General features: G+C 33.7%; 1 protein-coding gene across 5 annotated transcripts in view; it reads left to right on the forward strand.

The window, feature by feature from the left end:
• LOC126746477 (protein sidekick) overlaps positions 1–25,660 on the forward strand; it is a 255,169-nt gene continuing 229,509 nt past the window's right edge. For 2 of the 5 annotated variants that reach the window (XM_050454757.1, XM_050454759.1), the window contains exon 1: positions 2–528. In XM_050454757.1, the coding sequence (XP_050310714.1) occupies positions 399–528 (130 nt within the window). In that variant the 5' untranslated portion in view covers positions 2–398. Of the gene's footprint in view, positions 529–25,660 lie in introns of all 5 variants that reach the window. The other 3 variants (XM_050454760.1, XM_050454761.1, XM_050454758.1) reach the window with 2 other exon arrangements.

Genomic DNA, 25,660 nt, shown 5'->3' on the forward strand with positions numbered 1-25,660 from the left:
TGCGCCCCAAACTTTCCAAAGAACAAACATGCACTTGGATAAATTGCATACGCGACGCGGCGCTTACTAGCAGAGGGGGCTCCCCATCAATTCCTGGATATAAATTTTATCGTCGTAACACGACGGGGCGAAAATAGGGCTTCTATGCCCTTATGGCTATTTGCACGTAAAACCCTTCGGCGGAATACGATGTGATATTTGTGTCGTGTACAAGCGGAAGAGTAAAAAAAGAGAGAAACAACGACGTTCGACGGGTATCCGACATCCACAGGTGGCCCTTTAAAAAGTTTCGAAAGTGCGGTAAAACTTTCTGTTGTGGGAGTCGAGCGGAACGTAATGGGGCCACTTTGGCGTTACGTGTTGATTTGAGTGAGAAAATTGAGGCTGATTGTAGTGGTATGATCAGATGTAAACAAGGTGAGGCTCCGTGGATACCTATGGTGAATATGGAGGAAAACGAGAGAAGTTGGTATCGCAGGCGCTGGGTTTTGATGGTGGTTTTATTGATGGTTCAAGGAGTTTCTGCAGGTAAGTTTAAGAAAAATGGTTAGATATTAGTTGTTGAAAAGCCATCTTACCTTACAAGTGACATACCTAACTAACCAAGTGTAGTCCTATCTCTTCAAATAAGACCTTTTGTTTTCTTGGATATTGGGCATTTGATGTAAGGTAATTTGCCAAACAGGAAATTTCTAATAATAAGACAACTTACGCTTGACACATCAAAAAGTAATTATAAAACCTATTAAGGGTCTAAAAATTGACCCAATAACAAGGGAAATCCCAAGCTCACAACTGCAGAATATACTACAGGCAAAAGAAAATTAAATGAGGGCTTTATAAATAAAGAGATATTTGGTGGTTATAAGGATATGATTCTTGGAGTAATTTTGTTTTTAAATTTAGCTGTAGTGTCAATAAGCAGGTCAATATCATTATTGCTGTGTACAATATTAAACCTTGAGCTAGCTCCTTAAGGTGAATAAGAATATGTGCAGCGCACATATTTCAGTCTGTCTGTATAGACATTATAGTTGGGGAACTACATCTTGTATCATTGCTCTACTACCATTGCTGCATGACAGTCTTATTACCTTAAATTTTTTTGTAGACCTGATGCTGAAACCAAGAGTTTTTAAGGAAGATTTAACCATTTTATTTATCACAATCTGCTTTATCTAGGCACCCTTCAACAATGAATTAAAATACCTGAGGAACAAGGCTTGGTTGTTCAGTTTGTTGGTGATTTCTTAGTCAGAGTAAGTCATCACACAATTCAGAATCTCTCCAATTATAACTCAAAAATTGCTGCAGATATCGCAAAGTAGTATGCAGACAAAATTTAATACAGAAAAGACAGGCTTAATTATGTTCAGAAAATCAGGAATTCCTACACATCCAATGAGGTTAACTTCCTAGGAGTAACCATAGACAATATAATAAGCTGGGAAGGTGATATTACCTAGACTGGCAAGCTTTTGTTACCTATTTTAAAGACTGACCATAAGTATGAGTTGTTTTAAGGTCTACAATTTTGCTCATGTTCAAAGTATCATTAATTATAGAATAGTCTTTTGGTACTCTTCCATATTTGCAATTAAGGTCTTTATTGCTCAAAAGGAAATAATTAGGGTCATGCTGAATCTTGCAGCGAGAACACTGTGCATTTTCACAACTAGGCCTTCCAACTGTCGCTTATATTAATTACCATTAGTTATGTTTGCAAAAAAATACAGATCTTTTTACCAAAACCTAAACAATGTTACCAGAAGCAGAGATGAGTTAATTATTCCGAGGCACAACATATCTTTTTTCCATTATTCTTTATTACTGAGGATAGAGAGATACAAATAATACGAAACCAACAAAATTTATATTTTAATAGATTAAATCAATTTTGAAAATAGTCTGAAAATGAATAAAAATAATTTTGTGTTTTTAAATAATACATTTCCACTATAGAATGGAACTTATGAAAACATCCTTGAAAATTTCTTTTCTCTTATTAACATTGCTTGTGTCTGTATATCAGAACTTGTGGGCAATAAAGAATATTTGCTTTTTTATCAAATGTGAGTTTGTTGTCAATTATAACTCCTAGATCCCTTATAGAGTCGACAGGTTTTTAATTTGATTCTGAATACTTGAGATTGACATACACTTGCACTTTTTAATATTCAGAGGTAATTTTTTATTGTACACCAGTGTGGTAAAGCATCAATGTCTCTTTACCTTAGTTTCTATCATGCAAAATATTAAGTCATCTGCAAATAAAAGATACTCAGGCATAACATTTCTAGTGATAACATTGACAAATGTAGAAAAATTAATGCTGCAAAATAATAATTTTACTTAAATCCATTGAATTCAACAACCAGACTGGAACAATCTTTTAGACACAAAGAATTGCATAAGGCCCTGATGGAACCACATAAATATCATTTTTTGAATGATGAGATGATGGTCCAGCCTCTCCAAGGTCTTTGAAAAATCTATCTACACAACATCCAATTGCCTCCTAGTTCCACAGCTTATACACTTTTTGTAAAAAACGGGTGAGATTTGTGATCATTGACCTTTTACTGAAGAAGCCTTGTTTGTTTAAAGAAATATGATTTTTTAGTTGATGAAACAGCAAAGTTATAAAATGCATATGTAATTTAGCAATCTTCCAAAATATGTCTGGAAAAGTGGAAGTACTTATAGCAAGGCTAAATATGAAAAGCAGGGAAATTGTGACACATTTTGCTTTTTCATTTTTTGCAGCTTAGTTTTAACTTAATTTTCACTTTAAGGGATTATTAATATGTTATGGAAGCAGGTATCTGTAGGAAGTGGATGTGGTGAGTCGCCTTTCACACACTCAAACTTATGGGCCATTTGAGATAGTTTTGAAATTCTTGTACAATATTTTACTACAAATTATGTACATCAAATTTATGTAAATAGTTTGATCCTAAGTTAGGAATTAATTTCTCTAGAACACTTAGTTTCTGGGTAATTTTCTGATTCATTATCCCATTTTTTTTTAAGGATAATTGAAAAACTTGTAGGAGTATATGCAGTTTAAATGTCAAGGTGTTTTCTAAAGAATTATTTCATATATTCACCATTTCTGTGACTTTTTGAGCTAGTTTTACCTGCCAAGACCCAACTCTCACCAGACTTGAGGTTTGGGGAATAAATTGAAAAGTTTGAATTTTTCTTACACATTCTTCCATTTTATTACAATTACTTTACAATATTATAAAGGGCACTTATATAGGCCAACCATCGTTCTGATAAATCTCTGTTGAAGATTGCCTGTACATGGTTAGAATGGTCCTGCTTCATAATTGCATAGCATATATTTACAGAAAAATAACCATGGTATAGGCAGTCAAAATAGTGGACAAGGATATAATAGCTTCTAAAGATCTTATCATCAAAAGTATTCTACTCAGTTTGCCTAACTGGTGATTTACATGTTAATTTAGCATATCTTCGTTGTCACAGCAATATCTGCTATGTGAAAAAACTTGTTTTTGTAGTAGAAAGGGAAAACTAGACCCTTGTGACAAATATAAGTTAAAAATTTTATGGAATTTTGGCAGAACCATTTCAGAATATATTTTGATAGTAAAAAACAGAAAATATAGTAGGGTTTTTTGATAGTTTGTAAAAATTGAATGTTGCTTACACATAGCAGGTATTGATTGTCATTACTATATACATAGCAGATGGTGGCAGTTGACTTTTTAAACATGTCATATTTTGCGTTTTTACCAAGATGCACATAGCTGGTATTTCTCAATAAAAATTAAAAGAAAGCAATAAAAAGAGTTTAGAAACCAGTTTATTATTTCAAAATAACATTGTAATTATTAGAGGTATGATGTAATACATACATAGATAGTATTTAAAGATGCGGCAGAGAATCATAAAAGGCATGATAATCATGTTCGATTACTTTTTTTAGTTCTTGCAAGTGTTCAAATTTTTGCTTTGTTATTTTTATTGGAGCAGAAATTTATGTCATGTGTTAGTCTTAGCACATAGCATTAATTACAATTTAGTGCTTCACATAGCATATATAAAATTACTATATTTGCCGGTCTTCTGTAGAGAAATATGCACATGGCATAGTTTCGTTCTATAGAGAACATAGCGTATATTTCTATGAAGCAAATAGGTCAAATTGGCCCAAAATTCACATAGCAGATATTGCAGTGACAACGACGATATATAAAGTAACTCTTTGAAATTTTTGTGTGAGACCATCTCTGTTATATTAAATGAATTTAGTAATTTCTTAAGCTAAAGTTTAACTTGTTGGTCTTCCAGTCATTTGAGAAAAAAAACATTCATCAATATTTTTATTGCTATCACCTAGCATGTATGGATTAAAAGCACAGTAGTGGATTATGCTACTAGTATGTAAATGTTGAACATTCTGAAGATCTTTAATGTATTTGAGGAATAGTAGAGGATCAAGGACAGAATCTTGTGGAACACCATGATGTATGTTTCATATATCACATAACCAACATATTCACTGCAACCCTGGGTATTGACTCAATTAGTCTAGAAGCATACGAATCCATACCCAATTCCCATCCTTCCATGATATTTTGTTATTTTTAAAAAAATGGGTGTCTGAAAAATAGATTTTTTTTTCAAAATTGATCCTTTAAAATTGACTCAAAAATTTTAGGAAGTATTGGACAAAGAGAAATTGGGCGGTAATTTATTAGTATATCTTGATATCCCTTACATCTAGGACCTACTTTTGCTCTTTTAAGTGCACTGGCTTAAGAGTTTGGTCAACAGAACAAGTTGTCTAAGAGTTTGAACTTTCCCAGTAATAATATCAAAGTAGTCTCTACTGCTGTTTTTCAATCTTTTAATTATTTCCTTATGGCATTGAAGGAAATCAGCTGAAATGAAAATAGAAGATTGTCTATAATTAGGAACAGGCATGTAATCAAGAAGTGAAGTTGATGAGGTAGGTATACTACTAAGAATGTTATCTGCAATGGATGAACATAGTGAATTAAAAGATTCTGTATTTAATGTGTTTTTACTATTACCTTTTGTTTTATTATTTTCAACACTAAAACTTGTTTGTTATTGAAGTTGTCTATGTAAGAGATAAATTGTAAAGGTTTTATGATTGTTTATCTGTTCCTTGGTGACTAAAAGGATTACATTTATAGATATTATGTATGATATGAGATGCGTTCAGTAATTATTATAATCATTTCTTTGCAGATGAATTTTATGCAAAAAATCTTATAGGTACTAAATTAAAAACTGGCTTTATTAGAATTTGGATTCGGGCAATATTTGCATTAGATTTTTGAATATTCCAAGGACCACTGTAACCCTTTTTAATGTATTTAAGTGAGGGTTGAGTCCGAAGAATAAGTGTCTTTAAAGGAATATTTTGATATATTATGAACCATTGTTATGGGTCTTTTCTTACAGGTACTAAATTAAAAATTGGCTTTATTAGCATATTTTTGATTCGGGGCAATATTTGCATTACATTCTTTAGTTTTGCCAGGATCATTTTAAAACTTTTCAAGGTGTTTAAGTGAGGGTTGGACCCAAAGAATAAGTGTTTTTAAAGGAATATTTAAATATATGAACCATTGTTGTGGGTCTAATAGTTTTTTTTTCAGGTACTAAATTAAAAATTGGCTTTATTAGAATATTTTTGATTCGGAGCAATATTTGCATTAGACTTTTTAGTATTCCAAGGACCACTGTAAAACTTTTCAAGGTAGGTATTTAAGGGTTGAACACGAAGAATATGTGTTTTTAAAGGAATATTTTCATATATGAACCATTGTTGTGGGTCTAATACTTTCTGAGTTAGAACCAGTTTTGCCTGCTGAAAACCTATGCTATTAAAATTGAAAAATTTTAATTTTATATTTTAATTTTAAAATTTTAATATTTTATGTTTCCTTGAATGTATTTTTGTAATTATATTTAATTAAAATTCCTTTACTATACTTTTTGTTTTTTTTTGTTGCAATTGTATACTTTCCTTTATACATCCTACTGGTGTACTTATGGCCCTGGAACTGTTGAAATAAATAAATAATATAAAGACCACTCTATCAAAGAATTCTAGGTAGAAAGTTTGATACTGTCCCGAGGCAAATCAGAACATAAAATTAGTTTAAAATGAAGTCCACACCTTAGGGCTCAAAAGCAGCATTTTAATAGAACTTATAAACTTTTGTTCCAGAAGAAAATTCACCTTAAAACACAGAAAAAACTTGAAGTTACAGGTCGTTGAGGTATAGCTAATTAAAGTTTTACAGGCAGCCACTTGTTCGAACTCCATTGGATACAAAACCCTTTGAATAAATAATTTTAAGGGCCTGAAAGTTTTTACTTTTGCCGAGTCACTCGAGAATAGGGTAAGAAAATGTATAGGGCGCGATCATTCTTTTCACGCGACGACGGACATACAAATGGGGGCAGTTTTAAAGGGTCGATTGACAGGGAGGTCCTTCCGTAGATTTACTGACCATTGAAAAAAATCCCTTTTGTTTTATGTGGTGTTACAAGATTGAATCGAGCAAAGTGCTTTTCAGGTTCATGAAATGTCTAATATCGATTGCATTTTAAACCGGTAAATTACGATTTTAAAAGGAAATTGCTTTTTGGGACATTTTATTGTTTGAATGGGATTGCAATTGCGATAGAGTGAATTGCATATTCTTTGGTGCAATTGTTAAAAAATCACATCTGTCTCTCTTGTTCCCTTTATGAGTTCTCCTTCGGGAGCATGTATGACCGAGCGTCTAAATACAAATGACCCTTTCTAATATTTAGTGTGAAACTTAAATACAAATGGCTCGATAATTTGGTTTATGTTTGCTCTACGTGCTAACGATTCTCGGTATAAATATGAGGGCCTGGTTTAGCTCGTACATACACAAATTACACAGGCCATAACTCTAGCCAGAATACGTGACGTCCCGGCAAACGTTTGCCGTAAAATTTGATGTTTTCCTTTTTTATCCCACTCGTTTCTCTATATTAATTTTCTTGATGATGTAAACGGAGTGAGACGGGTTGTGGGAGTTCAACACCCCGATTGAGTCCGCCAATTTACGAGCGAAATGTAAACGGTACGAACTATAAATTTTTATTTATTATATAAACGCTTTTAGCTGTAAGTACACTAAAGTTAATTTAGTTTACTTAATAAATAATGTCAGTTTACATAATTTTTTTTAATGGTTAGAATAACGATCATCTGAAATGTGTGGGGCCAAAAATGTTGGATTCCTGACTGAAGGGGGAGTCGAAAGCACGAACTTAATAAATTATTAGTTAATAAATATACCTGGACTGCCAATTCAATTATGAAAAGTAAATGACCACTACCAGGGGGCTGCCATTTTGTGTGATTGTGTCCTTTCGATGTTGGTCACTCTGACAAATTTCAGGTGTGCCAATTGTAGGGAAATAAAAAAAAATTAACGTTTTTGGAAGGTTATGTTTAAAACAACAAAATGAAAAGTTACATTTAGTTAAGAATAGATGCGATGAGACAAAGTTTCAATTAACTTGCGATAGATGCATGCACCTTAAAATACACAACCATCTATAAAAATCAAAATATAGATGATTTTATAAGGGTTTGTAATTAGTAAAGGTTTATATAGTAACAATAAACTCTATATATTATTCTATGATAAACAGTACAGACAGACAATTGACCATAATTCGGTTTTGAGAAACAGTGTACGAAATACGTTTAAATAAGGATGCTGATACATTTTATCCATGTATTAAATAAGGAGGAAGCTATATCTCCTAAAGCGGACCAGGTGTGACGTTTACAAATCGCCAAAAACTAGGCAATCCGCTATACATACACGTCAAATGTCAGTGTCGTCAACTTCGTTACCGTTATTCAATATATTTTTTGTTAGCAACATATAAAAATGGCGGCCCCCAGGCAGTGGTCATTTTTCGGTATATCGTGGCTATATGCATTAGCAGTCAAGGTATATTTATTAATAAATAAACATATATAAGTTCGTGGTCGAAAATTACTTTGCTTACCGAGGAATGAAAAATAAATCTTCAAACGTCAGAACTGTCATTTGTCAACTTAAGGGTGATATAAAGTGTGGTTATGTCATAGTGATTCCCAGATTGTTTGACTGCAGGTCCAGGGATTTCTAAGTGATATTTATAGGCGACTTGTGCCTAGTGCGATAGTGCTCTAAAAAACATGAGAAATATTCCATATCTCTGGAGGTCATAAAAAATTATTCCAAGAACTTGAAAAACATGAAAAATTATTACCATTAGCACACAAGATAAAAAAATAATACGATTGTGGTACTACTAGACTTTTTAAAGGCGTTTGACACAAAGAATCACTATCCGTTGATGCAATATTATGGATTTTATAAGGAATCTCTTATGGTTATAAAATCATATTTATCCAACATTATTCCAATCGATATGCTATAAATATATTTTTTCTGATACATACTTCTTAGATGACAACATTTACAAACCGTTACAATCTATCCAGAAAACGACTGAAAAGCCATCCACCGATAATCAAATGTCTAATTTGCATTGGAAAGGATTCCGGTATATAGACGTACGAATCGATTAGTTGGTTTCCAATAGTATAAAAAGGCTTCTTATCCTCCGGATTCCTAATAAAATTTTCAGCGAAAAGCGAGGAAAGGGAATTTAAGAAAAAAAAAATTTTTTTCGCATAAATGCAGTAAAAGTTATTTCCGCGTTCAAGGTTCGAAGGGGGAGTTTTAGAAGATTAATTTGATTTACTTGATGCAAATTGAGAAAGGATATAAGTGTTTTACTGAGTTTTTCAGAAATATACATTTATTTTTCATGTTTTCCAGGTATTTGGAACCATCCTTTTTTGTGTCTTTCCACCTTATCCAGGTAGTTTTCATTTTATTCCAGACAAATTTTGACGTAATTTTTTGGTTTTTCTGGAACGATTTTTTTTCCTGTAGTCATTGATCACATACCTAAGAATCACTAAGAAATTCAATTGAACAACCGACATTTTTCAAAAGGCGCCATCTAGAGGCTTAAAAAAAAGCTTAGATTACTTAACTCAACTCGAGTAAATGTTTGAGGACTTCTGGTTCTGTAAGGAAAACTCCGTTTTAATAACCTTCACATTACTTAAGAGTTTTATTATTTAATCTTCGAAATGTTGGTTGTTCAAATGGTTTGGAACCTCTGTTAAAAACGGATATAGTCGAATACACCCAAAAAAAATTAAGTAGTTTTCCAGTGGCTGCCAAACAATCATTTTATTTATTTTAAAATCGGATGGCAAACGCACTGACCTCATTTGAAGAAGTTTTCTTGAAACTCAGTATTTGTGAAGAAAAAGCGCAATTTGATATTGATTAAGTCAAATACCAGTTGTGACGTTAATGTTCAAATAATTGGGAACGTCTGTTAAAAAGAGATGAATATCAGTCCGATAGAAAAAGAAAGTGTAATTTTCCAGTGGTTCCCGGACAATCATATTATCTATTTTAAAACCTGATGCCAAACATAGCGACGTCATAATGAGGAGTTTTTTATATGCAGTATTCGACAACATAATACGCAATTTGATGTTAGATCAGGTCAATTAGGGTGACAGTTTTGACGTTTATGTTCAAATAATTAGGAACGTCTGTTAAAAAGAGATGAACATCAGTCCGATAGAAAAAGAAAGTGTAATTTTTCCAGTGGTTCTCAGACAATCGATATATTCGACTACATAAAGCGCAATTTTATGTTAGACCAAGTCAATTAGTTTTGACGTTTATGTTCTCATAATTGGGAACGTCTGTTAAAAAGAGATGAATATCAGTCCGATAGAAAAAGAAAGTGTAATTTTTCCAGTGGTTCTCAGATAATCATATTATCTATTTTAAAATCTGAAGCCAAACATAGCGACGTCATAATGGGTTTTTTTTTACATCCAGTATTCGACTACATACAGTCAATTAGTGTGACAGTTTTGACGTTTATGGTCAAATAATTGGGAAAGAGTGTTAAGAAGATTTGGGCTTATCAGTCCAATCCAAGATAGAAAATAAATCATAATTTTCCAGTGGTTCCCAAACAATCATCCCATCAAACCGGAACTCAGGCAGAAGATTAAATAGGTCAATTATTAATTAGGGTGGCACCCAAAATTCCCAGTTTCTTTCACGCTGTTCACTCTAATATAAAGATTTAACCTGTAATGATAATAGTCTATAACAAGCTGTTTTAACAAAACGACCATTCACGTAAAAAATTAAGTAAAAATGACATTTTTCCACGCGTGTATGTACATTTCCGGAACCTTCTGAGCCCCTATTTTTAGCTCAGTTACGGAAAATTAGCTCTCAGTTAACTCCCTCCTTGATTTATAGGGGTCGCAATTACGACGCCTAATTTTCACGGTGACGTTCGCATTTCTCGGCATTACCACCCCGTGAAACGACGATTTTCCTGTTTTCTGTTACGCGGCCCCCTAATCGTGACTTTCTGTTTCTATTTTCGTGCATAAATATCCCTCGTTTCCATGGTGTTAATGTCTTAATGGCATTTTAACTAAGGGTTGGGTTGTAAACAAGGGTGGATGCATTAGAACAGTAGCAAACTAGAAGAAGATGTTTTTAAACAGCCTTGTTTGGAGCAAAGACTGTTTTAAATAATAAATCGATCTCTATGAGATGACTCTGAAGGATAAACAAATCACAAATAAAATCATGTATTCTGGCAATAAAAAGGTTTTTCAAAATTAACCCCATTATCTCTTTGAAACGATTGCAAGAGATGGACATAGAATGTAATGCAATCTATAAAATTTCATTTTGTGAATGTGATGGTGTGTACATCAGACAAACTGTAATTCAAAAACCGTTCTTGCTGAGTCCTTTGACAAGTTTTAAGACTATTAAATGAAATTAAAAAACACCCACTTCTTGCTTATAACTTACTTAGAAGACGGACTATATATTCTTATTAGTCCGAGGGCAGTATAGTAACAGATTCCTCCTCTGAATCGCTTTTCACATTGTCACACGTTTTATTCAATTGTTATATATTATTTACGACCCTTAGAATGGGGTTAGCGGAGCATAATAACCGCCCCCACAGGTCGTATATTAATACCCTTCGAGCGTGCTAGGGAGTGTTTTGGTAAGCCCGCTATAATAACTACTCCAGCACCTTTATTAAATTGATGCTGTAAGTTTAATCAGCAATGAATAGTCTATCAAGCGAAGGGGGTAAGTTATAAATAGGGGTGGCGCCTATCAAAATTTGATTATTATCGGTGGTGGTGGTGGTGGTGTTAATTAACTCTCGGTTTGTAATGTCTGGGAGGGTGACGTATGCGAGGTTAGAAACAGTAGCAAACAACAAAGAAAGCAGAAGGACAAGAAATACGGTCGTATGTAGCGCGGCCGAAGGTACTGCTGCCATGGTGGTTGACCCCTCAAGGACACATTCTTTCAAGTATGCGGCCAAAGAGACATCCGGTAGAATGCGTGTTTCTTTCTTTTATACACCTATAACACCGTTTATGTACATATAACATGAAGGTTTTCAAAACGGGTGCGAAAGAGAGAGAAAATTCGGATATGGATTAGATAATTTAACTTCGTACTATGCCGCGTACATTTTCGTTATAGGGAGGCCGCATCTTATACGGATTCATTAGTACGAAACTTCTTCCTAATTCGAAAATACTTTAAATACTTTTTCAAAATAGTCTGAGAAACTATTTTGAAAGATAACAAAAAATTCAAAGGTTACTTCTTTAAAATTAAAATTGCACTTTTTATAACTTAAGGAGGCTTTAGAGCTAATTCTGTTTAAAATAGAAAAAAAAAACTTAGAAATCATTTAAAAAGTTTAAATTAAAAACACGAAATGGAAAATTCAAATCTGTTTTTTCTTCATAACAGAATTAGCGTTAGATCCCTTTTAAAGTCATAAAAAGTGCCATTTTCAACACCTTATATTAAAAAAATAGTTAACAAGTATGACATTATGATACATGAAAATTTTTAACATTTTATGTAGAATTTAAAAATGTGTTGACTATAGGGTGGTTCGTTTACAATAAGTAAGGTTTTGGCATGTTTACATATGTTATTTAAATAAATCTACATTCCAACGAAACTATCCGCAAAGTCGTAGCTTTTACCATAGCCAAGATATGGCATTTTTGATGCCCATTTTTGGCCTTAAAAACGGACGTCGAAAACGACTTTTTCAGGATTTTCAAAGTGCTCTCATTCCCTTAGTTCTGCTCGGATCCTATTATAACCCGGTGTTTTCGTAATCTAGGTGACCCAAATAAGACGGTGGTATACTTAGTTTGATTTCGAAAAAAATCAATTTTTGGTGAAAAAATTCGATACGGGGGGGTATACCCGAAAAATGAAACATTCCAAACCTTGAGGGTCGATATCTCGGCTTCTATGTGAGCTATCGGGAAAATTCCAACGGTTTTGTCTTAGTTTCGTCGTTCTGAATCCAACGAGACCATCCGCAAAGTCATAGCTTTTACGATAGCCAAGATATGGCATTTTTGATGCCCATTTTTGGCCTCAAAAACGGACGTCGAAAACGACTTTTTCAGAATTTTCAAAGTGCTCTCATTCCCTTAGTTCTGCTCGGATCCTGTTATAACTCGGTGTTTTCGTAATCTAGGTGACCCAAATAAGACGCTGGTATACTTAGTTTGATTTCAAAAAAAATCAATTTTTGGTGAAAAAATTCGATACGGGGGGGTATACCCGAAAAATGAAACATTCCAAACTTTGAAGGTCGATATCTTGGCTTCTATGTGAGCTATTGGGAAAATTCCAACGGTTTTGTCTTAGTTTCGTCGTTCTGAATCCAACGAGACCATCCGCAAAGTCATAGCTTTTACGATAGCCAAGATATGGCATTTTTGATGCCCATTTTTGGCCTCAAAAACGGACGTCGAAAACGACTTTTTCAGGATTTTCAAACTGCTCTCATTCCCTTAGTTCTGCTCGGATCCTGTTATAACCCGGTGTTTTCGTAATCTAGGTGACCCAAATAAGACGGTGGTATACTTAGTTTGATTTCGAAAAAAATCAATTTTTGGTGAAAAAATTCGATACGGGGGGGTATACCCGAAAAATGAAACATTCCAAACTTTGAAGGTCGATATCTCGGCTTCTATGTGAGCTATCGGGAAAATTCCAACGGTTTTGTCTTAGTTTCGTCGTTCTGAATCCAACGAGACCATCCGCAAAGTCGTAGCTTTTACGATAGCCACGATATGGCATTTTTGATGCCCATTTTTGGCCTTAAAAACGGACGTCGAAAACGACTTTTTCAGGATTTTCAAAGTGCTCTCATTCCCTTAGTTCTGCTCGGATCCTGTTATAACTCGGTGTTTTCGTAATCTAGGTGACCCAAATAAGACGCTGGTATACTTAGTTTGATTTCGAAAAAAATCAATTTTTGGTGAAAAAATTCGATACGGGGGGGTATACCCGAAAAATGAAACATTCCAAACTTTGAAGGTCGATATCTCGGCTTCTATGTGAGCTATCGGGAAAATTCCAACGGTTTTGTCTTAGTTTCGTCGTTCTGAATCCAACGAGACCAACCGCAAAGTCGTAGCTTTTACGATAGCCGAGATATGGCATTTTTGATGCCCATTTTTGGCCTTAAAAACGGACGTCGAAAGCGACTTTTTCAGGATTTTCAAAGTGCTCTCATTCCCTTAGTTCTGCTCGGATCCTGTTATAACTCGGTGTTTTCGTAATCTAGGTGACCCAAATAAGACGCTGGTATACTTAGTTTGATTTCGAAAAAAATCAATTTTTGGTGAAAAAATTCGATACGGGGGGGTATACCCGAAAAATGAAACATTCCAAACTTTGAAGGTCGATATCTCGGCTTCTATGTGAGCTATCTGGAAAATTCTAACGGTTTTGTCTTAGTTTCGTCGTTCTGAATCCAACGAGACCATCCGCAAAGTCGTAGCTTTTACGATAGCCAAGATATGGCATTTTTGATGCCCATTTTTGGCCTCAAAAACGGACGTCGAAAACGACTTTTTCAGGATTTTCAAAGTGCTCTCATTCCCTTAGTTCTGCTCGGATCCTGTTATAACCCGGTGTTTTCGTAATCTAGGTGACCCAAATAAAACGCTGGTATACTTAGTTTAATTTAAAAAAAAATCAATTTTTGGTGGAAAAATTCGATACGGGGGGGGGTATACCCGAAAAATGAAACATTCCAAACTTTGAAGGTCGATATCTCGGCTTCTATGTGAGCTATCGGGAAAATTCCAACGGTTTTGTCTTAGTTTTGTCATTCTGAAATTAACGAGACCATCCGCAAGGTCGTAGCACCTCTAATAGCCGAGATATGGCATTTTTGATGCCCATTTTTGGCCTTAAAAACGGACGTCGAAAACGACTTTTTCAGGATTTTCAAAGTGCTCTCATTCTCTTAGTTCTGCTCAGATCCTGTTATAACCCGGTGTTTTCGTAATCTAGGTGACCCAAATAAGACGCTGGTATACTTAGTTTAATTTAAAAAAAATCAATTTTTGGTGAAAAAATTCGATACGTATACCCCAAAAATGAAACATTCCAAACTTTGAAGGTCGATATCTCGGCTTCTATGTGAGCTATTGGGAAAATTCCAATAGTGTTTTACATGAGTTTAAAACCGTCTTGCTTTCTGCTAAGAAGTAAATGGGGATCAGTTTGAACACTTGATACATTAATAAGAGTCTTCACAATTTATAACATTTTATCCTCCATTTTATCTTAATTTGTAAATAGACGTACTTACTTGCTTTCTTGTTGGTTAAATGTAAATATTTCTGAAACAGTTGAGGTTTGAGATACGGTGTGTTAGACAAAACTTGCTTGGAATTTTGCCTATATTTCATAAAATGCAATAAAAAAATATAGCATTCTATTTAAAAAAATGACCGATAACGTCATATCTTTTTTTTTGTTCCACCCTGTATACAAAAATGTATGTGAAATAATGCGCAACTTAAAATAAAAATCGACGGGTCCTAGCCTTTTCTCAAGAAATCATGTCTCTAATTTTTATCGAATTTATGCGGAACTTTAGGCGGTCACTGTATATGCATATCAAATATTTTAAAACATTAATTAATCTATTAAAATCTATCTATCTACCTCAAGTAAATTATTGTTTTTAAAAGTTATTGAACTTAAATTAAATTAAGTATATTGGACGATATCATTACAGATTTCAGTTCATATTTCTTTTAAATACGTGAATAAGTCTATTTTCTTCTTCTTTTCAATTTTTTGAGCGTGTGAGATAAAAATTTCTAAATTGATTTTTGCTATAAGTCACGTAATAACCAATAAAATAAGTAACTCATTATAGCTTTAGATGTTAGTAATAAGATTTTAGGAAATAATGCTTCTCCTCCTGGTTATGTACTTCTCTTTAACAGCTCTGTTAAGAACTTTTAAGTTTATAACAATAAAGCGATTTTTGCATTTGAAGAATGTATGAGATTTTTTTATTATCAGGAAAACTAATCTAAAGGAAAATAATCTGGATATAAACGGAAAGAAGTTTTATTCAAGATGCGACGGAATGATGTCGGCACCGCGACGCTTCCCAGACGTCAGCGTCGGAGCGGATTAGGGCGGAATGGGGCGGCGCGAAAACCGCAACTGACCGGATCCGCAACTGGTGCAGCGGCGGCAGTCGTTCCTTCGTTAGGGACCGCAATGCTTGACAAACCGATTTGCTTCTACAGCTTCGGCATGGTTTTAACTGTATATATTGTGTCATTTGCAGTTTCGAGGTTAACGAGCGATTAAAACCGACTATTTAATTAAAGTCTGTCTAAAGTGAGGGTTTTTGGGGAGGAAAATTGGATTTTTTTTTCTATTGGGTCATTTTGAGTTAAGGTACATTTAGGAAAATGTATGTAATAATAGAAAAGTTGAACCCTGAACTAGAGAATACCAAAAATTCAACTTGTTTTTGGTATTAATAGTAATTCTTATTCTTTCAAGGTTGGTAGTATGCAAGTATCGTCGGCAAAAAGTGTAAACTTTTCAGAAACAGGGAACAGAGGTATTTTATAAAACAACATGGGCCGAAAGACAAAGTCCTATGCCACAGTGGAACGGCTTAATATAAAATCAGATACATACAGAATAAAATTATGTTTATTTTTTTACCATTTAACTTGCATTAAAATTCAAAGCAATCACCTATTATTATTATCGTATTGAAACTCTGGGGTATTGGTATCGTAATACAGCAAGTAGTGAAAATATGCACTTCTTCTAAAAAACTAATCTGTTTACAGCTCGTTTCCGATGAAATTTGAAACATTTAAACGTGTTCAAGAATTGATTGTAACACTGGTAAATGATTTCGCTTGCTTATTGACGATTGTCACCGTTTCTTTGCTTGCTTTCAACATTTTTCAAAATGGCTAAAACAAAAGAGTTATCGGTAGAAACAAAAGGTATTATCATTGGACTTTATAAGGCTGGAAAGACTAACCGTCAAATTTCGACGGATTTGGGAATTCCAAGGCGGACTGTCAATTATAATGTTAGGAAATTCACCAGAGAAAGGACTATTAGCAACAAACCTCGATCGGGAAGGCCAAAGGCAACAAGTTCCAAGGAGGATTTAAATATTATAATTACAAATCAATCAAACCAGATGTATTCAGAGCAATTTTTATTTTAAAAGCTTAGCAGAGCGCTTTCGGCGTATGAGCCATCATCAGTGCTAACTGAAATGAGCTGGGTGTTAAATGCGTAAAAGACACTATAGTCAAAGGTGAACGAATGGGATGTACTCACTTGTCACAGCCCAGAAGTTTACCATAGTGGGAACACATTCGATTTTATTAAAATTACACGTAACATAGAGAAAGTTGTATCAATTTCTAAGTAGGATATTTTTAAAACTATTCCAGGCATCTGGATAAGAGTTTTCCTGGAAGTTAAAGCGTTTCTTTGTAAACATTTTGATATGCAAACGATTTTTGTAGCTTAAGAACTCGCTGAGTTAGAGCCAGTTTTGTGAGCCACTTAATGTGTGAGAGTTAAAAAAATGGTCTCGAAGAGACACATATCAGGGTGATATAAAACCTGTTTGAAATTTTTTTAGGAGAGTATTGAGGGCCTCTTGAGGTTCGTTTTAAGGTATAAAAGGTGTTTCTAGCTCAAAGAGTTGCTGAGCTAGAGCACTTTTACTTAAGCAATACTTCATTAACTGTTTTCTACCAAAATCTCGATTTTGATCAATACCAAGGATAAACTTGACACATTATCAAAGAGTGGTATTTACAGATTGCAGTGTGATTCTTGTGATTGCTCATATGTGGGACGAACTTGTAGACCCTTAAAAACACGCATAGCCGAGCACTTAAGTAGACCCTCATCTGCATTTGGTAAACATCCATAATTTCAGTCCAAGGTCTAATTCTAAAATCCTCCAACAGGTTACCTCTAAGAACTATACCCGACTAGATTTTCTTGAAGACATTTATATCACCAACGAGCTCATAAAAAATCCCTCTTGTTTAAATACACAAGTGAACCTTAACAGACCTTACATTCCATTACATAGAAGACTCCACAATTAAAATTTTTTATAAGCATTGGCAACTTTCTAATTTAAAATTCCGTATCCGAAATTTCCTTATCCGAACAAAAATTCACTGTTGTAGTCTAATTTGTGCCAGCAATTTATAACCAACTCGCACTACCGCACATCATTTACGATAATGACATCTAGACCGATCTGTCGCTACTACCACTCTGATAGGTTCGCATAATATAAATATTAATTTTAAAGTAAAGTTAACTGTAGGCTAACCTAATTTGACACACATTTTTGCCCGCCATCTAAGAAACCACAATAAATGTAAACAAAACACAAAGGAGACCAACGTTCTCCCCTTTTTAAATACTGTTCGTCCTGTTTAGTGTTCTGTATTGTATTAAGTGTGTCTAAATGTTACGTGTAATTTTAATAATATCGAATGTGTTCCCACTATGGTAAACTTCTGGGCTTAACTGACAAGTGAGTACATTCCATTCGTTCACCTTTGACTATAGTGTCTTTTACGCATTTAACACCCAACTCATTTCAGTTAGCACTGATGATGGCTCATACGCCGAAAGCGCTCTGCTATAAGCTTTTAAAATAAAAATTGCTCTGAATACATCTGGTTTGATTTGTATTGTCCTTCGAGCAACACATTCACTTCCCTCTTCCATTATAATTACAAGCAAACGCAATAGACGCCTTACCGCCTCTGAAATTACAGCAAAAATCAACTAGGAGCGTAAAAAAGTGGTCAGTGTTTCGACAGTAAAACGGCGACTTTATAATGTTGGTCTTAAAGGACGTTTAGCTGTATCAAAACCGCTACTGAAGGATGTTAATAAGAAGAAAAGACTTGAGTGGACCCAATCACACAAAGAATGGAAGAGAGTTCTCTGGAGTGACGAGTCGAAATTCGAGGTTTTTGGAACGAAGAGGCGAGTTTTTGTTCGCCGTTATGCCAATGAAAGGGTCGCTGAGAATTGTACGGTGGCCTCAGTTAAACACGGTGGTGGTTCGGTGATGGTGTAGGGTTGTTTCGGAGGATCTGCAGTGGGCGATCTATAATTAGAATAGAGGGAATTCTTCGGAAAGAGGGTTACAAAACAATTTTAAGTGACAATTTACTTCCTTCTGGTACTCGAATAATTGGGGAAAACTTCATCTTTCAACATGACAATGACCCCAAGCACACGTCGAAATTGTGCAAGCAATATTTAGATCCTATCGAATTACTGTGGGATGAACTGGATAGACAAGTGCGAAAATTGTGCCCCACATCAAAAGAAGACTTGTGGAGGATCATCCAAGAAGAGTGGCACAAGATACCTCAGGAAACTTTGGACAAATTAATTAGAAGACTACGGAAACTCTGTGAAGCTGTTATTAAAAATCGAGGCGGACATGTAGGTAGATGAATCCAAAATTTGATTTTCTTAAATTTAATTAATTGAAAAATGTATTGTTTATATTCATTTTGTTATAAATAAACCGTTTCATAAGAATAACTGATGGGTTTATTATTTTTAGTTATAACTTTAAAACAGTCATATGTGGGCAAATACTTTTGAGCGGTAGTGTAAGTATCAAATCTTGCTGATTGATTACTAAGCTTACTGATACCAAAACTTACAAAATCAACAAATTTTATAACCAAGGTTTGGCTAGAAGAAGATCCTACCTTTGTCCCGCCATTTCCACACATTGGGACCCACTGCACACCGTCAATTTCAATTCGAAGCTAATCCCAAGCCAACGGCGACGACTATTGAGCCATTAGATACACTAAAGAGCCATTCGTCTTTTGTTTTCAATAAACACAGACACCCTCCTCTGTCTTCTGCTCTCGCACTTTTTCCTCCACCAAATAAATCTACGAGATAGTCTATCTCTGTCAGGCGTAATAAATGCCTCCACTTGAGGTGCCAGCCAATCTTTATTTAATTTGGTTTAATTGCGGACATTCATTAAGTTTTATTTCACTTTTATTTAATGAAAAAAAAGCGTTAACTGAATCAATAACAGATTCATCCAGGGAGTCTTTCTCTTCTTCTTCTTCTTCTTCTTCATGCGAATTTCCATTCAGAACTGATTGAAATAAATTTCACCTGCTGACCCATTAATGCCCATATAAATCGGCTCGGATTACTTCCTCTCAAATAAAACCCCCGCAACAAAAACGCGAGGAACAGGTGTTTAACTAAGGGCGAAAACGACTGACCATTTCACGAAAACAAATTGATCGTCATTATGTCGGAATTTAATGCGGAGTAATTTTAATCATTGGATTTTCAAAGGGCCGTCCAATTAGCTGACGATGATAATGAGCGAGTTTTCATTTATGTTTTCGTTACATCACACATTAATGAAATGGATTCAATTAGGTTGAGCAGCAGCCAGCACCAGGAATACAGAGACTAATACTTAGTTTTTAATCATAAATAAATAAAGGAAAAATAAGGATAGGAATCTATAATTGATCTTATATTTTGTAATTCAAAAATTGTTAAATCTTCTGGCGTTAGTACAGTTCAGATTGCTGATCATTTTGCCACCTATTTAGAAATAAATACTCCAAAAGAAGGATGTGAGTCGAGAACTATTAAGTATAGACCTTTAAAGAATATTAATTTAAATGATTTTAGTCGTGATTTGTCTATATGTCCTTGGGATGAAATTTTATATATGCCAAACGTGGATGATAAGTTAGAATATCTGAATTCTCTTATTTTAAACCTTTTTGATATTCATGCTCCCATAAAAACCTTTAAAACTAGGAATAAACAAAATTATGCGCCATAGATAACTGAAAATATTAAACTCCTACAGAACCTACGTAACACTGCCTTAAGGCGTTATAAAAAATCAAAATTACCAGCACATTTTTCTTATTACAAAGAATTGAGAAATTATACAACATGGGCTATAAGAGCTGAGAAGAGGGCTTATTTGAGGGATAAATTTTTGAATTCAACTGTGAAGGAAAAATGGGCAGAGCTGCAGAAACTTAATTTAACAGGATCAAAGAATAATAATAAAATTCCTAAACATTTAACTGAAAACCTAAACAATATAAATTCGTTTTTTGCTAATCCAACACAGGTTACTCATCCGTTAAATAATGATCTAATTCACTTTTATAGTACTCACATTAAGGAAGGCATAACAAATATATTAACTTTTGAACCGGTAGTAGAGGCAGAAGTCACTAAAATTATATATGACATTAAAAGCAAAGCTTTTGGGTCTGATCAAATAAATGCCCACCTAATTCAACTTTGTTGCCCTCGTATTATTCCTTACATCACGCATATTATTAATGTCTGCATTGAAATTGGCTATTTTCCACAGCTTTGGAAGCATGCATATGTAATTCCCTTACCTAAAGTTAATGAACCAACTGAATTTAATCATTTGCGTTCTATAAGCATTCTTCCGGCCCTGTCGAAGATCTTCGAAAAGGTACTTGAAGGTCAAGTGAGAGCATTTATTGGTGAGTTTGATATCATTCCTTCAAAGCAATCTGGTTTTCGCCCAGGATTTGGCTGCTCCTCCGCAATGGCAGCTGTTACAGATGATCTGATTAAGTGGGTTGATGACGGGAAAACAAGTGCTTTAATCCAATTGGACTATAGTAAGGATTTTGATATGGTAAATCATCATATTCTCATATCAATTTTGCATTACATTGGTTTTAGTATGTCATCTGCACAGCTTATTAGATCATACCTTGCAAATAGATCACAGCAGGTTATGTATCGGGACAAGCTTTCTGACTGTCTTCAAGTTATTGCTGGGGTACCACAAGGAAGCATATTGGGTCCTCTCCTTTATACAATTTATACTTGTAATTTTATTGACAGTCTTCAGTTTTGCAATTACCATCTTTACGCTGATGATACTCAGCTCTACTATTCTTTTAATATACGTGAAGTCGACATTGCTAACGAGAATATAAACCTTGACCTTCAGAGAGTTTGTCAAACCTTCGCTGATCATAATTTAAAAATTAATCCTGCCAAATCAAATTTTATTATTTTTGGTAATGAAGTGTCAAAAAAAGTTGCCCAGGAGCGCCTAAGTCTTAAAATTGACAATGTGAATATACCTTGTGTAAAACATGCCAAGGGTTTGGGATTGGAAATAGATAGTGATTTGCGGTTTCGGGAACATGTAACTTCAAAATTGAAAAAAGCTTATTCAAGTCTCCGTCTTATTTATTCTAGTCGTCATTTTTTACAAAAAGATATTAAATTATTGCTATGTGATTCGTTAGTGCTAAGCCATTTCAATCACTGTGATGTTATTTATGGGCCTTGTCTTGATAGTTTTGAATCTAGAAGGATTCAAAAAGTACAAAATTCATGTTTACGTTTAATTTATGGCGTCCGTAGACACGAACACATTTCACCGTTTTTACGTAAATCAAAATGGCTTAACATGTACAATCGTAGAAAACTACACATGAATACATTTTGCTTTAAAATTCTTAAAACAAAAAAACCAGGATATCTTTTTGAGAAACTTGAATTTAGAGTTGATGCTTGTAATCGACCTTTGCGTTTTAATGATAAAGTGTCCATACCTAGACATCGAAAAGAAATATTTAAAAGATCATTTTCATATTGTGCGGCTAAAACTATAAACCTATTTTCACCGTCATTTTCAAACACTTCGCTGTTGAACTTTAAAAAACGACTTAAACAAATTCTGATTGTTGAACAAATGGGCTCTAACTGAATTATAGGGGTAAGCTTGTCTAACTGGATCTCTTAAATAGCTGTGATTTCTTGAAAAACGGTTTCTAAATTACGTGTTGAGTTATTGTATTTTTATTTTTGTTTTTTTTTTTGATTTCTTGTGTTTTTGTTTGCTGTTTTTGCTTTGTGTTTCTATTTATATCTCTGTATTTCTGTTTTACATTTTAAATTTATTCTAAGTATTTTATGGTTCTATGATTTTAAATTATGTGTTTGCTTTGGCCATTATGTATTTTTGTATTTTGCATTTATTTTTAATTATGTTTGTTTCAATTTTGTTACTCTACCTTATTTTCTAATGATTACCTTAGATTCTAAATATTTAAAAATGTAAAAGTTTTAATTTATTTGTGTTTGGGCTTAAGCAGTGCCTTACAACACTTCTATTGTAAGGTGTCTGAGGAGCCTTTTAGGACATATTGCATTGAAATTTCTGTATTTTTGGTTAATATTGTTGGTCCTAATAAACGAATTATTATTATTATTATTATTATTATTATAATACATAATAATTACTAAGTTATTTCGTGTGTTTGATAATGAATTTAAATTTTTTAGGATACTTACAACTCTTAATTGCAACTTGCAGCAAGTTTACTAATTTTGGTTTCATTTTATTATTTCAATCGCTTAAATTACTGCGTAAATAATAGAAAATTGACAAAGTTAAAATACAATGTAAAGTAATTTTTGGCTAACTAAAAAAAAACTTTAAGAGTATTACTAATGCCAAAAGGTATGAAAACTATAATTTACTTAATTAACTTGTGATATAACTCAAAGCTTAAACTAATGGGTTTAGATAAGATTTTCCAGAGAACTAATTAACCATGAAAACAAAAATAGGTTACCTATATATATATATAAATTTTCCAACCTGCACTGGCTGTCAACTAAAGTATTTTTAGCAATATTAAAGAAAATTTAGCACTCTACATAAATAATTAATGTCCATCGTTTAGACACAATCTATTGTAAACAAGAAATAATAAGTAATTACACAACACACGTTTTTCTTCTTTGCAAGATTGTGTCTAAGGTAAAGAAACTGATTACTTATTTAGAGTCCTAAATAGATTTTCTTATGGCGAAAAACCCAATTAAATATTTTATGCAATATGGATCTGTCAAAAAAATAACGATTTTATTGGCAACTTCTGAAAAAAAAGTTTTCTTTATTTTCGTCAGTTTTTCCGATGTTCTATGATTGCCCTCGCGTTTGATATTATCAAATATGCAAAATTGTCGCTACAAAGTGCAGCCAAATTAAGTTGTCGACCTGGTTTTAGCTGATTATTTTGTTGTTATTTTTTTTTGAACCCTTTGTGGCCTCCGACCCTTAAGGAGCCACAAAGGGGGGCAACAGTCAGTCATATTGTGTGCGGCACGCTATTAATTTTTTTCCTTTTGTACTTAAATAGCGAGTGACTCGGTGGAAAAAGGGAATATAATACGATTGTATTTTTGGCGAGCCTTTGTCGAACATTTGCTCTTTGAAACGTGCAGACTTATAGAAAAAATTGCTGTTATTTTCTTTCTTATCCATAATTGTCTATTATAACTGTATCTGAGAGGGTTTATATATATTGTACCAAGAATATGGGCATTGATAAACATTTTTTTAATCAAGTGGAATTTACACGAAAATTATTCCGGTTGTATAAAATACCCTTATCAAACAATTAAACGAGAAGAGACCAGAAGTTTTGAAAGAAGAATTGTCTATATGTCTCTTGTATTATTTATATGTATAGAAAAGAGAAATGAAGAAGCAGCAAGTTATGTTTTCTGCCATTTATTGACATTCATTAAAATTCTTGTGTGATATGGCAACAACAACAACGCGAACTTCCACGATTCATAACGAATCCATCTGATTTTTTCAAGGAAACTTGTTTGAAATTTAAATACATTTGCATGATATGGCAACAATGTCAACACGCACTATCACGAGCCTCGACGAATTCATCCGATTCTTAATCCTACAACCGTTGGGAAACAAAGCGTTGTTGTCACATCAACATATTTTTTCCTAAAATAGCAATAAAAAACGGAAAATAAAGCAATCTGCTTTATAACCCGAAAACGAGCAAATAAAGAACAAATTCCAATTTACAAATGGGGAATATGATGTAAAATACTTCACAAACTGCCCTCGCTATGCGTTATAATATAAATAATAAAGCCGGGATCCGTGCGAACCTGTCAGTGTATTGATATGCAGACGCGTGTTATCCCTTTTGTTATAGGAGGCCCTCGGAAAAATGAAAATCTAAATAAACAATACTGCGAACAATTTCCGCGAATAAAATGTATTCATTCTATATTAATTCTAATTAAAAAAAGGGAAAACTTGCTGCATATGCGTCTTTAATGAAATGTTACTCTTAATTTATCCTAAAACTATAGCCCACCTATTTGACATTAGTTCCTCGCTAAAGTAATTAAAGCTGTTTTAATTTTGAAACCCCAAAAATCCACTTTTTAACCCTCAAACATCCCTTGGGGTTTTAAAATAAACTGGATGTTTTTTTGAAAATGAAATTTTCGTCATCGTTTCAACCCCCGCACACATACACGCGACGCAAAGTTAATCCGGTTTAGGTAATTTGCGAAAAATTCTGATTATTAAATCGACCGACGTCGCGTAGGGATGAAAATTAGGTCCTCGGTTGCTAAATAACGATTCTAGTGCAGATGGGAAAATTTGAATGTGAAAAAATTACAGTTTGCATAATTTAGAGAAGAAAAACAAAACGTTTGTTTAGGAGATTGGCTTTATAGTACAATCAGTATATAAAACCTATTCTCTTTGGTATTTTTAATTCATTGTCTTTACTGTCAAGTTGTACAAAATTAAAGAACATTGTATTTCAATTGTATCGAACTGATGATTTTCCAATTTTAAACGTCCCAGTGTTTTGGTACAATATACTTACATTAGCAACTAATGACAACCCTGGGTCGGTCAAATGCGTAAATTAAATTCGTACTAAAGTTTAGTTCACAATGTACTGATCTGAAGATAAACCGTATTAAAAAAATTAAGACAAAATCAATTAATCACGAATAGTTCATTACAAACACGGACTAATTAATGGCAACCCTGGATGAGTTAAATGATTTAATTAAGTGCAAATTTAAATTCTTTAATTTTTTTGAGCAATGAATTAAATTTCTACATAAAGACGAGGTACAATAAAATGCAAAGTCAAAATTGTAGGAACCTGGGGACTGAAGGAAAAAGAAACTGAACGAACAGAAATCCAGTACAA

Source organism: Anthonomus grandis, chromosome 17 (genome assembly GCF_022605725.1).
Source record: "Anthonomus grandis grandis chromosome 17, icAntGran1.3, whole genome shotgun sequence".
NCBI lineage: Eukaryota > Metazoa > Arthropoda > Insecta > Coleoptera > Curculionidae > Anthonomus > Anthonomus grandis.